Raw genomic sequence first — 12133 nt, 5'->3', positions numbered from 1 at the left:
AGTTCCAAGGTCACTTCCTCTGGAAGCTTGCCTGACCTTAGCCCTTAGGGTGGGATAAGACAGATGATATTCCCACTACCATCAACACACACACACACACACACACACACACACACACGTGCATGTGCACACACACATACACACACACACACACATTCCTGGTATCCGGTGCAAACCCCTAGCACAGCACTTACCACATCTGTTTGTAATTTAATTCTCCATTTACTTTTTCTGAGTTGCTAACTAGATTGAAAACCTTCTGAGATGCATTTCATTCATCTCTGTATTTCCAGATACTTAGCAAAATACTGAGTATGTAGAAAGAAGGAAGGGAGGGAGGGAAGGAGGAGAAGGAGAGGGCTTTGTATCTTCAGGGCTTGGTGCTATATTTGAGCCTTCAATATATATTGAAGTCCTTCAATAAATGTTTGTTGAACTAATTATTTTAAAAGAATAAAGTTATCACTGCAGATGATATGACTAGACAGCTCCAAAGAAATTGGTTGAACATATTAAAACAGGAAAAGAAAAACTTTTTAGCCTATTTATTGAATCTGCCTATATACCTATTATGAGCTAGGTGCTCTGGCAGAAATGTCAGCTTGGCGGAGAGGTTCTGTTGGGCCTAGATCATGGAACCAGAGAGGTACATGGAAAAAAGTCATAGAAGCTAAAGAGGAGAGTGCATGCAGATACCCAAAAGGGGGAGCCAGAGATTAGCTACCAAGCATGCTGGGAGTGAAAGGGCCATTGCCTGGGTTGATTAAGAAACCCATTGCTCTTCTGTAGTTGGCCAGAGTGGCAAGTTTAAGAGACATTTAAGGCAAAGATGAGAGAGGACAGACAAGACACTGTCCTAGGTACTACAGATTTGAACTGTACAAACAACAGTCCCACCTCAAATAACAGCAAATTAACACAAGGTGTTAAAGAAGAATGGGCCCAGCAAGTCACCAAAACAGAGGGCCACTCTCTGAGTAGGTGGTAGTGAAGGGAGACATTTTTTTCCTTTGTGATAACTCAAAGTCACGAGACAACTAATTCTCAGTAGTAGGGGTGGGCCATTTGAAGAAAGATAGATATAATAAATGATCCCCCTTCATGGTTCTGTCTACCATCAGTTTTGTTTGCAAGGAATTTTCCGGTACCTGTGTTAGGTGTTTGCTGATAGACATTTCTCCTCTTATGGTGTGCTCTTATTACAACTTCTTTTGATCAATCACATACAGTTTGGGGTTGATATAAGTGCTGAAAATGACAATCTTATGGTTTAGTTTTACCTCAATTTCAGGCTTCCAATATTAAATGTGTTTTCTAACCCAGAAGGCATCCCTCCTCATTATTTCACACCAGTCAATTATCAATGATTCATGGACTAATTATTCAGCAATTACATTTCCTACCCATGGGCAAGCCACAGGATGTTGTTGGGAAGTAAGTCACCTGAGCACTCAGGCATTCCCCCAAGAACCTGGATCATACAGGGAGGGGCTGCTTCCAGGAGCGGCCAATCCTAGCCAGTGCTAGGTCTTAGCCAGGTGCTGGGTCTTCCTCTGCCTGGTCTTGACCTCCATTGTGCCATTGGTTGCCATAGCAAGCCTGATCCTTATCTTCTGTACATCTCACCTTACTTCCTGGGATTTACTTCTGCTTTCCTCTAAATCATAAACTCTTGTATTCTAAACTAGGAAATGGGGGGCCTAAACTACTAACATTTTTTAGAAGAAAATGTGAAACAGGATTTATAACATAGTACACCTTAGATGTAATTAATGTGTTTTTAGACACCCAAACACAAAGCAATATCCGTGCCATTCACAAGATAATTACAGCAGTCCCCCATTATCCAGAGGGGGGAAATTCCAAGACCCCCCAAGTAGTTGCCTGAAACCAGATAGTACTGAACTATATATACTATTTTTTCCTATACATACATACTTGTGATATAGTTTAATTTATAAATTAAGCACAGGAAAATATTAGCAACAATAATAAAATAAAACAATTAAAACAATACACTGTAATAAAAGCTATGTGAATGTGGTCTCTCTCTCTCTCTCTCTCTCTATCTCTTAAATATCTTATTGCACTGTACTCACCCTTCTTCTTGTGATGATGGGAGATGATAAAATGCCCAGGGGATGAGATAAAGGAAGATGAATGACGTAGGCATTGTGAGGTAAGTTAGGTGGCTATTGACCTTCTGACGATATGTTAGAAGGAGAATCATCTGCTTTCAGACGATGGCTGACTACTAGTTACTGAAACCATGGGAGGCAGAACCACAGGCAAAAGAGAGACTACTGTACAAGATTTATAGAAGTGAATAAATTCATAGTACACTGTGCATGTGGTCCAGAAATGGGATAAAAGTATTAAGTTGCATAAGGAAGATCTTCTTTCAATGCTGTGAATATATCTCTGTGACTATATGTTAATATATAAACTTTCTCTGAAAGTGATGTCAAGGTCTAAATTTGAGAGCTTTCATGTGTGGAAGTCCCTGTCCTCACTCCCTGCCATAGGCTGTTACTCTGTCTATTAACCCTGACCTTGCTCCCTTCTTTGATTTATGGTGATGATCATCATCATTGACTTCATTCTACCATGATCTTAATTAGACTTGTTAATTAGCTCTGCCAAATGTGTTGAAGCCTCTTCCCTCCTCCCCAGTCCCCTACCACACCTCTGTACCTGTAAGGGTAGTAAAAGGAAGTAAATTAAAAAGTGACCATTTTGGTCTTTTTGCTACTATGGGAAAAAGAAAACAATGTTGAGTGGGAATGGATATTCTGAATTTGGAGATTTCCTAGGGATTTCACATTTTATGTGTTGCCTAGGCTTTCTATCCCACAATTGGTAAAGAGCACATGTGCTATTTTGCCACTTCCTTACATCTTGCACATTCTAATGGTCTTACACTTGTCTGGATTTATGAGGCTCAGCATTTTCTATTCTTGTCCAAAGGAGTGCTTCTCACTTTCAGTCTTTTGATGACAAAGATCTGATCTTGGAGGACCTTGGGAAGAACACCATATGCCTGTTCCCCTCTCCTATTCCTCAATGTAGAGACCACCTCACTGTCTGTGGGGTTTTCATTTCCACTCCCATATTCAAGTTCACTTACTTGAAATTGTGCTCTATTTGCAGAGAAAGAGAATACGTCTTGGATATCATATGATTAGTTAGTGGTCCTGGATTACCACAGATGGGATGGCTGTAGGGTTTAAAGAAAAAAAAAAGGTTAAGCAGAGCCTATTTATCACCCTCTTGAGTCCACTAAATATCAAACCCCCATAAAGACAGCAGTCATCAGTTAAATAAATGAACCATTAAGTTGAGAAAAGATATGTGAAAACAGCCACCTCTCCTGATTTACTGACCCTTGGTAGACATTAGTTTGCTAATGAACTTTATCTGCTACATACAGCTTGCCCCACAACTTAGAAGATGTGAACTCCTTTTATATTTTAAGTTACCTTCCCCTCTACCTCTCACCAAGGAACCGTGGAGCCAAACAGATGACTCTCTTTTTCCCTCTTAACTCAGGTACTCACAAAAGCTTGGGAAGCCATCTTACCAGGCTTCAGACAGGGATGGAAGCAGGACTTGGAAGCCACCAGGAATACAGGGGCACATTCTCCCCAGGCTTTCTCACTGCACACACTGGGTTCTGACCCCTGAATCCTATCCTACAGATTAGCTTTCCAACTTCTCAGTCCATGTGGCAGAAAATGACATTACAGTCCCAAGTTACTATAGCTCCTGTTATTCTGGGAACAGCTCCGAATGAGGTTGAAGTTGTTAATACCAATTCCAAATTTCCATAGGAGAGAATCTGACTGATCCTACTTGAACAGTCATCAAATCAGGTCCAATCAACTGGCCAAGATATAGGGAGTAAGTACAACATAGTTGCTAGGAACCTACCCCTGTGGAAGAAGGGGGTCAGTTAAATGATCATGTGAGCTGGGAAGAAATCCCAAAAAGTATCTTCTAAAATCAAGAGCTGTTTTTCTGAGATTAGTCTCTAGGTATGACCAACGTATGTTTGTGGATTCTTTTTGTTGTTTTGGTTGGTTGGGTTGGGTTTGAATCAATGATTTACTGGGAAAAGTTACTAAAAATCCATACTCTGTTTGTTCCTTCATTTGAAGCAGCACATTGTACTCATTCTTCTTGGTAAGAAGAATTTTGGGAGTGTCAGGTAGAAAATGCATGTGGAAGGTTTGTGTTAGCACCTTCAAACTAGACATAAACCAAAATGTTTAAAGAGCACTTTCCTTACACCATCCTGGGGTGTGGAAAGTCAAACATATTGTATTTTCTCCCATAAGGTAAAGAAATATATTTACTTTATTATTTTTTTAAATATTTATCCATTTTTCAGAGAGAGAAAGAGAGAGCACACCCATATAAGCAAGGGAGGGGCAGAGAGAGAGGGAAATAGAGGATCCCAAGAGGGCTCCGTGCTGACATCAGAGATTCCCAACACAGGGCTCAAACCCATGAACTGTGAGATCACAACATTAGCCAAAGTCAGATGCTTAACTGACTGAACCACCCAGGAACCCCTAGAAATATATTTATTTTAAAGGGAAACAGATGATTGGGGCACCTGATGGCTCAGTCAGTTAAGCGTCCGACTTCGGCTCAGGTCATGATCTTACAGCTCATGGGTTTGAGCTGTGCTGACAACTCAGAACCTGGAGCCTGCTTCAAATTCTGTGTCTCCCTCTCCCTCTCTGCCCCTCCCCCACTCATACTCTGTCTCTCTCTCTCTCAAAAATAAATAAACATTAAAAAAATTAAATAAAATAAAGGGAAACATGATTTGGATTATGCCTAAGAAAATATTTTAGGTGTTAAGGCTTTATTATAAATGATTTTTTGCTATAAGACCTAGCAAACTTTAAAATATTCCTTCCATCAAATTATACACCTATCCATTTTTCTTTTCCCAATTTTATTTGTGGCTTCTCCTGAAAAGAATCACAGTGCCCATGTGAGAGGATGACCACAGCTCAGTGCTGTCCATGCCCCCTTCCCACCCCCCAGGACCTTATTTCAAACAGAAAAGAGAGCAACGTGGCAGGAAATCGTTTTGATCTGGCAGCTACTCCAGGCTGGACTCAAAGACCATGCTAGAATCCATTCTGGGGATTTACCTTCCTTTGAAATAGGTTCTATTTCCTAAATGCCTGAGAGATCTTAAATAGCCTTTGTTTTGTCCCATTTCCCTCCAGGCTTAGCACAGATATGAATGCTGATGTGGTGTGTCACACCCTGAAGTTTTGTAAGCAGGACCCTGGCCAACCATTGTGTCATCTCTACCCACTTCCAAAGGTAAGTGGGTTTTCACTTTGAATGTCAGATTACAGTAACCTGCAAGCCCTTTGGACATGTTGTAAAGGGAGGTTCAGCTTCACTGGCTCAACGGTTGGGGGACAGAGAGAGACAAGACGACATTTCCAATTACATCGTGTGAAATAATATTCCCCAGTTTCAACCTAGACCCTCATCCCATGCTGCCAAAGAGTGTTTTGGCTACTTAACTATCATAGACTGTAATCTAGAGCTCAGCTGGCAGTAGGTGGGAAATCTAACCAGCCAAGAAGAGGAGAGCTTAAATCTCTTTCTGCTATTTAAAAAATCAAGCAGAACGCTGTCACAGAGACCAACTCATCCAGTTTGCCCAGGACTTTCCTGGGTTAAGCACTGAAGTCTCACATCCTGGGAAAACCTGAGCCATTGGTCACCCTAGTCTGAGCTTAATTGTCCTCACACATAACATGGGTATAATAAAATGCCTAACATACCTCCCTCATAGGTTTGTTGTGGGAAACAGTTGAGCTAATACATCCAAAATGCTCAGCACAATACCTGCTACATTAAAAAGTGTTGATAAAAACGGTAGCCAATATAATTATTATCAATATCATTATTATTCAGAGATAGCTCTTCAGAACCCCCCGTGTGTGTTATATCATGTTGGACAATTTTCAGTTGAAATGCAGGCGGACAGGGCTGCAAATGTTGACACAATTCTCAGCTCACATTCTGAATGAGAGCATAATATTAAATCCAGTTCTGCCTCAAAGTATTGATTTTTCAGAATCTGCCTGTAAAAATAAAATTAAATGATAAAATAAAAGAAAATTCTATGCCCCCTGTCCCAGAAATGTAGTTTTTCTGTGTATTACACAGTAGGTTTCTGTTTTGTATGTGATTTCCTTTTTATTCTCAAGGAAATAAAGTCAGTTTAATATTTTGTGGCCTGAACCAATGAACCTGATGTTGCTGCCTAACTATCATAAGCTTGTCTCCTTGAGAGGGAAGATAGAGATTCAAATACCTGGAGCATGTGTCCATGACGTGCTTCCTCAGTCATTGACTATGTGCCAATTAAATTTCCCCTAATTCCACCTGAGAAGCTTTGGAATCCACTGGTTTCTAGAAGGGATAGGCACTTTTAATTTAAAAAAATTTTTTTCATGAATTCAAATAGCATGTAAATATTGTATCATAATATTCGCTATTGGATAATGCACAGAGAAACGTGTCTCTATGTACAAAGGCAAACGATAAGGGTTTTTTGTCATTTCCTTAAATAACATCACATTATATATACATCACACCCACAGTTATACATAGTCACAAAATGTTCAACTTTAAACTATCCCATGTAAAATGACATTCTTTATTTTCGTACTCCATGGAGTTTATCCTCGAAATACCATTTCCTTGTCTTCCCATCAACACCCTTTGCAATTCCTGACTCGGGAGTGTTTCAAGCATCCTTGCTGGCTGAGATGGAGTGGGGGGTATTTCACCCCAGAACTGCTCAGCTTGCACCCCAGCAGGGCATGCTCCTGGGTCAGCTTGATGTTTCCATAGTCACTCTTCTGGACCTTTGCCCTCCTCCTCAAATCCCCGTCCCCACAGGCGCCCTGAAGAAGAGGGGCAGTCCATGCAAATGTGGGCAGCTCCACTCTCTTCTGCCTCCAAGATTTCTTTAATAGCAATATTTACTGAGGACTCACTACACTACGTAGCACTGTGTTTACACTTCACTTTATTTAGTCCCCCAAACAGTTCTGGGATAGAGGCACCAGTATTGATTATGACCCTTTTTATAAAGTTGCAGAAACCAGGCTGAAGAGGTTATGTAATTTGCTGAAGCTCACTCCCTTAGGAAAGACTAGAACTGGGATTCATATCCCTGTCCTGCTGACAGTGGTTGGTTTAGTCTCTTGAAAATTGGCTACGTTTCTGAAAATCCTTCTTGGGGTGTCTCTTCACATCAATCAGCTGAAATCCCACCACCAGAAATAACCAATATCAAAATGTTGTATGTTTACCTTTTAATTTGTAAATAAATAATATTATTATATTGATTTTTTCAGAGTTATGATAATGTTATATATATAATTTTTCCTCCTTAACATTACACACTGAGTGTGTATTTTTGATGGTGTATATCAGTCCTTCTTTTCATTTCCTTGGCACACAAATTACACCTACAAAGCAGGTGTGAATTAGTGGGTAGAATTACCTACCTACTAAAGATGCAAATGATTTCCAGCCTGTTGCCAGAAGCCTCCATCATGACTCTCCCAGTCAATACTCACCCCCAAAGTAGCCACTGTTCTAAAATGTCTCACCACATATTAGTTCATTCATATAAAGTTCTGTTCTTCAATGTCATATAAATGGAATCATAGAGTATGTTCTTCTGTGTCTGACTTCTTTTGTTTGCAAGGTTCATCGTGTTTTGGATGTGTAATGGTATTCCGGCGTGAAGGTGTCTCACAATCATCCTTGGATGTCATTCCTGCTCTAGCTTCCTAGTTAGTCCAACCAAATTCTGCTCTTGCCTGCTTTCCAAAAAATTTTCCACACCAAGGCCAGAAAGGCCTTTCTATGAGATAAATTTGATCTTGTCACTCCAACTCAATGACTTTACGTGGGAAGCATTTTCTCCTTCTCCCTCATCTTTCACCTTGATGGGCTTCCCATCCCTCAAATTTCACCTTATATGTTGCTTCTTCAGGGAGTACATCCCTGACTCATTTTACATACCCCTCTTGTCAAAGCTCTTGTAGGTCCCTCCACTGAACCTGCCTTGTTTTAAATGATATACCCAGGTGATTGCCTGTCTATCCATCTCTCCCACTAGGATATAACCTCCACATGGACAGACGCCACCTCGCTCCCCACAGTAAGCCCAACACCTAGGATGGTGCCTCACACATAACAAAGAAATATTTGTTGAATGAATAAACAAAGTGCCACTAGCTTCTCGTTTGCGCCACTAGCTTCTCGTTTGCACCCCTGACGGAAATTCTGCTTTCCCTTACTTCATGGACACAGTAATTTTCCCAGAGCCTATCTCTGATCATATTATTTCCCCCAGCTTATGATCTCAGTATTGCCTACACAATTAGGTACACATTTTCACCTAGCATTTCAGGATTCTCCAAAAGCCTTCCTGGACTTCCACTATTATCCTTGTGGACCCCCTGCTGCAGCCAAGATAGAGTGACTGGCTCTCTCTTGTGCTCACCTTAACCTTCCTACCTCTGCACCCTTGTTCTCAATCATCCCTTCCACCCAGCTGACAAGACCCGTCCTGCAAGCTCGTGTCTCTGTCAACTTCTCTGTAGAATGATTCCTAACCCTCTCCACAAAATTTAACTCTGTTCTCCACCGTCATCCTAAATTCCTTTTCAAATACTACAACGTGCCAATATTGCCCTACATGCTTTGCATATATTAATCATTTAATCTTATGATAGGTATTATTGTTGTCTGCATGCTATAGAGGAGGAAAGGAAGGCCCAGAGATATTAAAATATGAAGTTTACATAGATTTCTTCACTCAGATGTAAGCGTGTAGAGGTGGCAGTTCTGCATCTTGTCCGTCTTTGCTGTCTCCATTGTGCAAGGCACATGCCTGGTATCTGGATAATCCATCAGCACTAACCTTGATGCATGTGATCTCATTCAACAGTGCTCTTATGGGGTAGGGGTCTATTTTACAGATAAGGAAATTGAGAAGAGAAGAAATTAACAGATTACACAGCTAATAAGTGACAATAAAAGGATTCAGCCCTGGGCCTGTTTGTCTTGAAAGCCCAAGTTCTTCCCCATGGTGCTCTAGGCCTCACTGCTACTCCTGGGGTATAGTTACTTTTAATTGAACCACTGCTCCTGGGCCAGTAATTCCTCACACGCAAGACTCTGCTTGTATCCTGCTTTGCATGTGTTTCCGATTCTGGTAAAATACAAATGAAGTGACAGGAGCCATTGCCCCTGTGAAATGCATGCTGCAGGGTGGAGGGAAGAAGGAGGCCTTTCTGCTCCAGGGAGCTGGCATGGCAGAACCTAGCAGTGCAGAGCAATGGAGTCTGATGTTGGTAGGATCAAAAGTAAAAGTGGAATCACATTTAGGGATCTCAGCAAACTGCCTATTCATCATCTACAGTGCAGTTGACATTCCAAGCCCAGTTTTTGCCAATCCTTTAGCCACGGCTCATACCTTTATCTACTGTGTTCTCAAAATGACAAACGCCATCCATGATTAACTGAGCAAGAAACAATCTATAGTGTTCAGCTGGCACCAGGATTGGGGCGGGGGTGGGGGAGGTGAGGGGAGGTGGAAAGGAGGACAAGACAAGGATAGGAAAGGAACAGAAAGAAGAAAATTGCTGACTGCATGGTAAAGACCACCCAGATGGTTTTGTGTTACCTACTTTGAGGGGATTATTTATATGCTCCTTTACATTTGCATACAAAACAAGGCATTGCCTGCTGCTGGAATGTGTATGTGTGTGTGTGCATAAGCAGGAATTGGACACTGAAAATTGAACGTGGTTCCTTCATGTGTACCTTGAATCATCTTTGTTAGATCAGTGTTAGAGTGCACCCATTGGGTCAAGAGTGGAGCCTCCTCGGCTTTATGTTGTTCGCTCCTGGGTCCCCTAACACTGAGATCCTCAAGGCACACCCTACATCATGCAGCAGATGCCCTTCCTAACCAGCCCTGAGCTGCAGGGACATGCTACATTCACAGATATCTCAAAGGCATACTCAAGACCTACTTCACATCACTTTGATCTACATTAAAAGAGAATTATATTCAGAGTGTGTGCTCTAGTGGAGATAGATTCTCTTTATTTCCCCAGGGCCTCTAACCCATTTAAAGTTCTGTGAGGCAGTGGGAGGGGGAGTCAAGAATGAATTTGCTTTAAGATTCCATTCTACCAGTTGTGCTTGTTCAATGTAAACACCACAGGTAGAACAAGGGGTCTCAAGCAAAGGAAGAGAGGTAGCCAGATCGAGCTCTATTTGGGAAAGGAAACATAGATAGACATATTTATCCCTGGGAGAGGGATGGGGGAGGGAGGCTGGAAATGTAGACAAGGGGCAGATAGGAAGCGCTGCTGATGCCAAGCTGAAGAGTCATTCAGATATGGAGTAAAATTTCAGGATACTTTGCTATTTATTTCACATAATATATTTTAAGTACTTGAAATCAGTAAATCGGAGTATTTAATACATTTCAAATACAAAAATTCATAAATATAAGTAAAATGTAAATATGCTAACACATACCTTAAACATACTCCAATGTAAAAATAAAATATCGTTTCAAATAAGCACTACATAAAGTTTATTTGGGGTTAAACATGAAATACAATTATGATCTTTTTTTTTAAGTCTATCAATGATGACATCTATCAATGATGTCATCTTTGAGCCATGAAAAACTTCCCAGTTATTTCTCATTTGTCTTCATCTCCCTGTCTCATCTTGCACAAATGGTGATTCTAATGCAGACACCATATTAAAACCAATTTTAAAAATTATTTTAGGGGCGCCTGGGTGGCTCAGTTGGTTAATTATCCAGCTTCGACTCAGGTCATGATCTCACGGTTCGTGACTTCAAGCCCCATGTAGGGTTTTCAACTGATAGTGCAGAGCCTGCTTCAGATTCTGTCTCTCTCTCTCTCTCTGTCCCTTCCCCACACGGGCACGCAGCCACACACTCTTTCTCTCAAAAATAAATAAAAGTTAAAAATTATTTTAAAAAATAATAAACCACTGTGAGGGAGAACCATTGCCTTAGGAAAGCAATCCCGACTTTGAAATGGCTTTTCCAGGGTGAGTCTGATTGCTGCTGGAACCAGAGCTCTCCAATGCTGAGTGTGTGGGGGTGTATGCATAGACAGGGAATTCATGCTTCCTTGGGACCCAAATTACCATGAAGCTGACATAAAAGGGTTTGAGGAGGAGGAAGTTTGCACTCTTTTTATGAGAAAGTGTCACATGACAAATTCTTGTTGTTCAACTGAGAAATAAAGCTGATCCCAGGAACTTACTTTAAATTTTTAAACATTAAGTGTAGAATAAAACATCTGGTGTCTCTTTTAATTGAAAATCTCAGGTAGTAAGGCTTAGGAAAGATTAAAAATGGATAGGAAGTTGAACATTTTCTAAGATTCATGAATCACTAAATTTCACTCGGTACAATCAACAGTGCCCTTCTGTTCATAATGATGAGCTTAGTTAGCTCTGTGAGCTCACACTGTGCTTCTAAATGTGTTATCTAATCTTCCCCAAACTTTTTGAGTGAGTCCCATTTTGTCCAATATGGTGGGGTGTGTGTGTGTGTGTGTGTGTGTGTGTGTGTGTGTGTGTATTTAGGTAAACTTCTCTACTCCATCTCTGTTTTATAAGACCCAAGTCTCTAAAGTCTGCCTTTATCCTCCCAACATTATAATTATGACTTGCCTTTTTGGGGGGAGGAGTATGTTTACAGAATTTAAAAATAAATTCAGCGCTCTCAGTTTAATAGGAAAAAAAGGAAAAACAAGGAAACAAGAGAAAAAAATTACTTCCTCTGTCATCATCACTACATTGGAGCCTCCATGGCTACTGTCATGGACAATTCTAGCAAATTAATATCTCAAAGCCTAAACTAAATAGAAATAACTAAGCTTCTCTTCCTATTTGGTTGTCTGGTCAACCTCTCCAGCTTATATTTGCTCTTCCTCTGTTCTCCATCATAACTTTGTATAATATGAGTGTCTTCTCACATGTCCAAGCTTAGTGGAAAACAAAATATTAA

General features: G+C 40.7%; 1 protein-coding gene across 2 annotated transcripts in view; it reads left to right on the top strand.

Moving 5' to 3' along the window:
• Positions 1 to 12133, top strand: part of AOAH (acyloxyacyl hydrolase) — a 168109-nt gene that overhangs the window by 36537 nt on the left and 119439 nt on the right. For both annotated transcript variants that reach the window (XM_043589264.1, XM_043589263.1), the window contains exon 5: positions 5247 to 5346. In XM_043589264.1, coding sequence (XP_043445199.1) covers positions 5247 to 5346 — 100 coding nt within the window. The remainder of the gene's footprint in view (positions 1 to 5246; positions 5347 to 12133) is intronic.

The sequence above is a fragment of the Prionailurus bengalensis genome, chromosome A2 (assembly GCF_016509475.1).
Source record: "Prionailurus bengalensis isolate Pbe53 chromosome A2, Fcat_Pben_1.1_paternal_pri, whole genome shotgun sequence".
NCBI lineage: Eukaryota > Metazoa > Chordata > Mammalia > Carnivora > Felidae > Prionailurus > Prionailurus bengalensis.
Note: the sequence above shows the minus strand (reverse complement) of the source record. Positions and strands in the feature narration are given on the sequence as shown.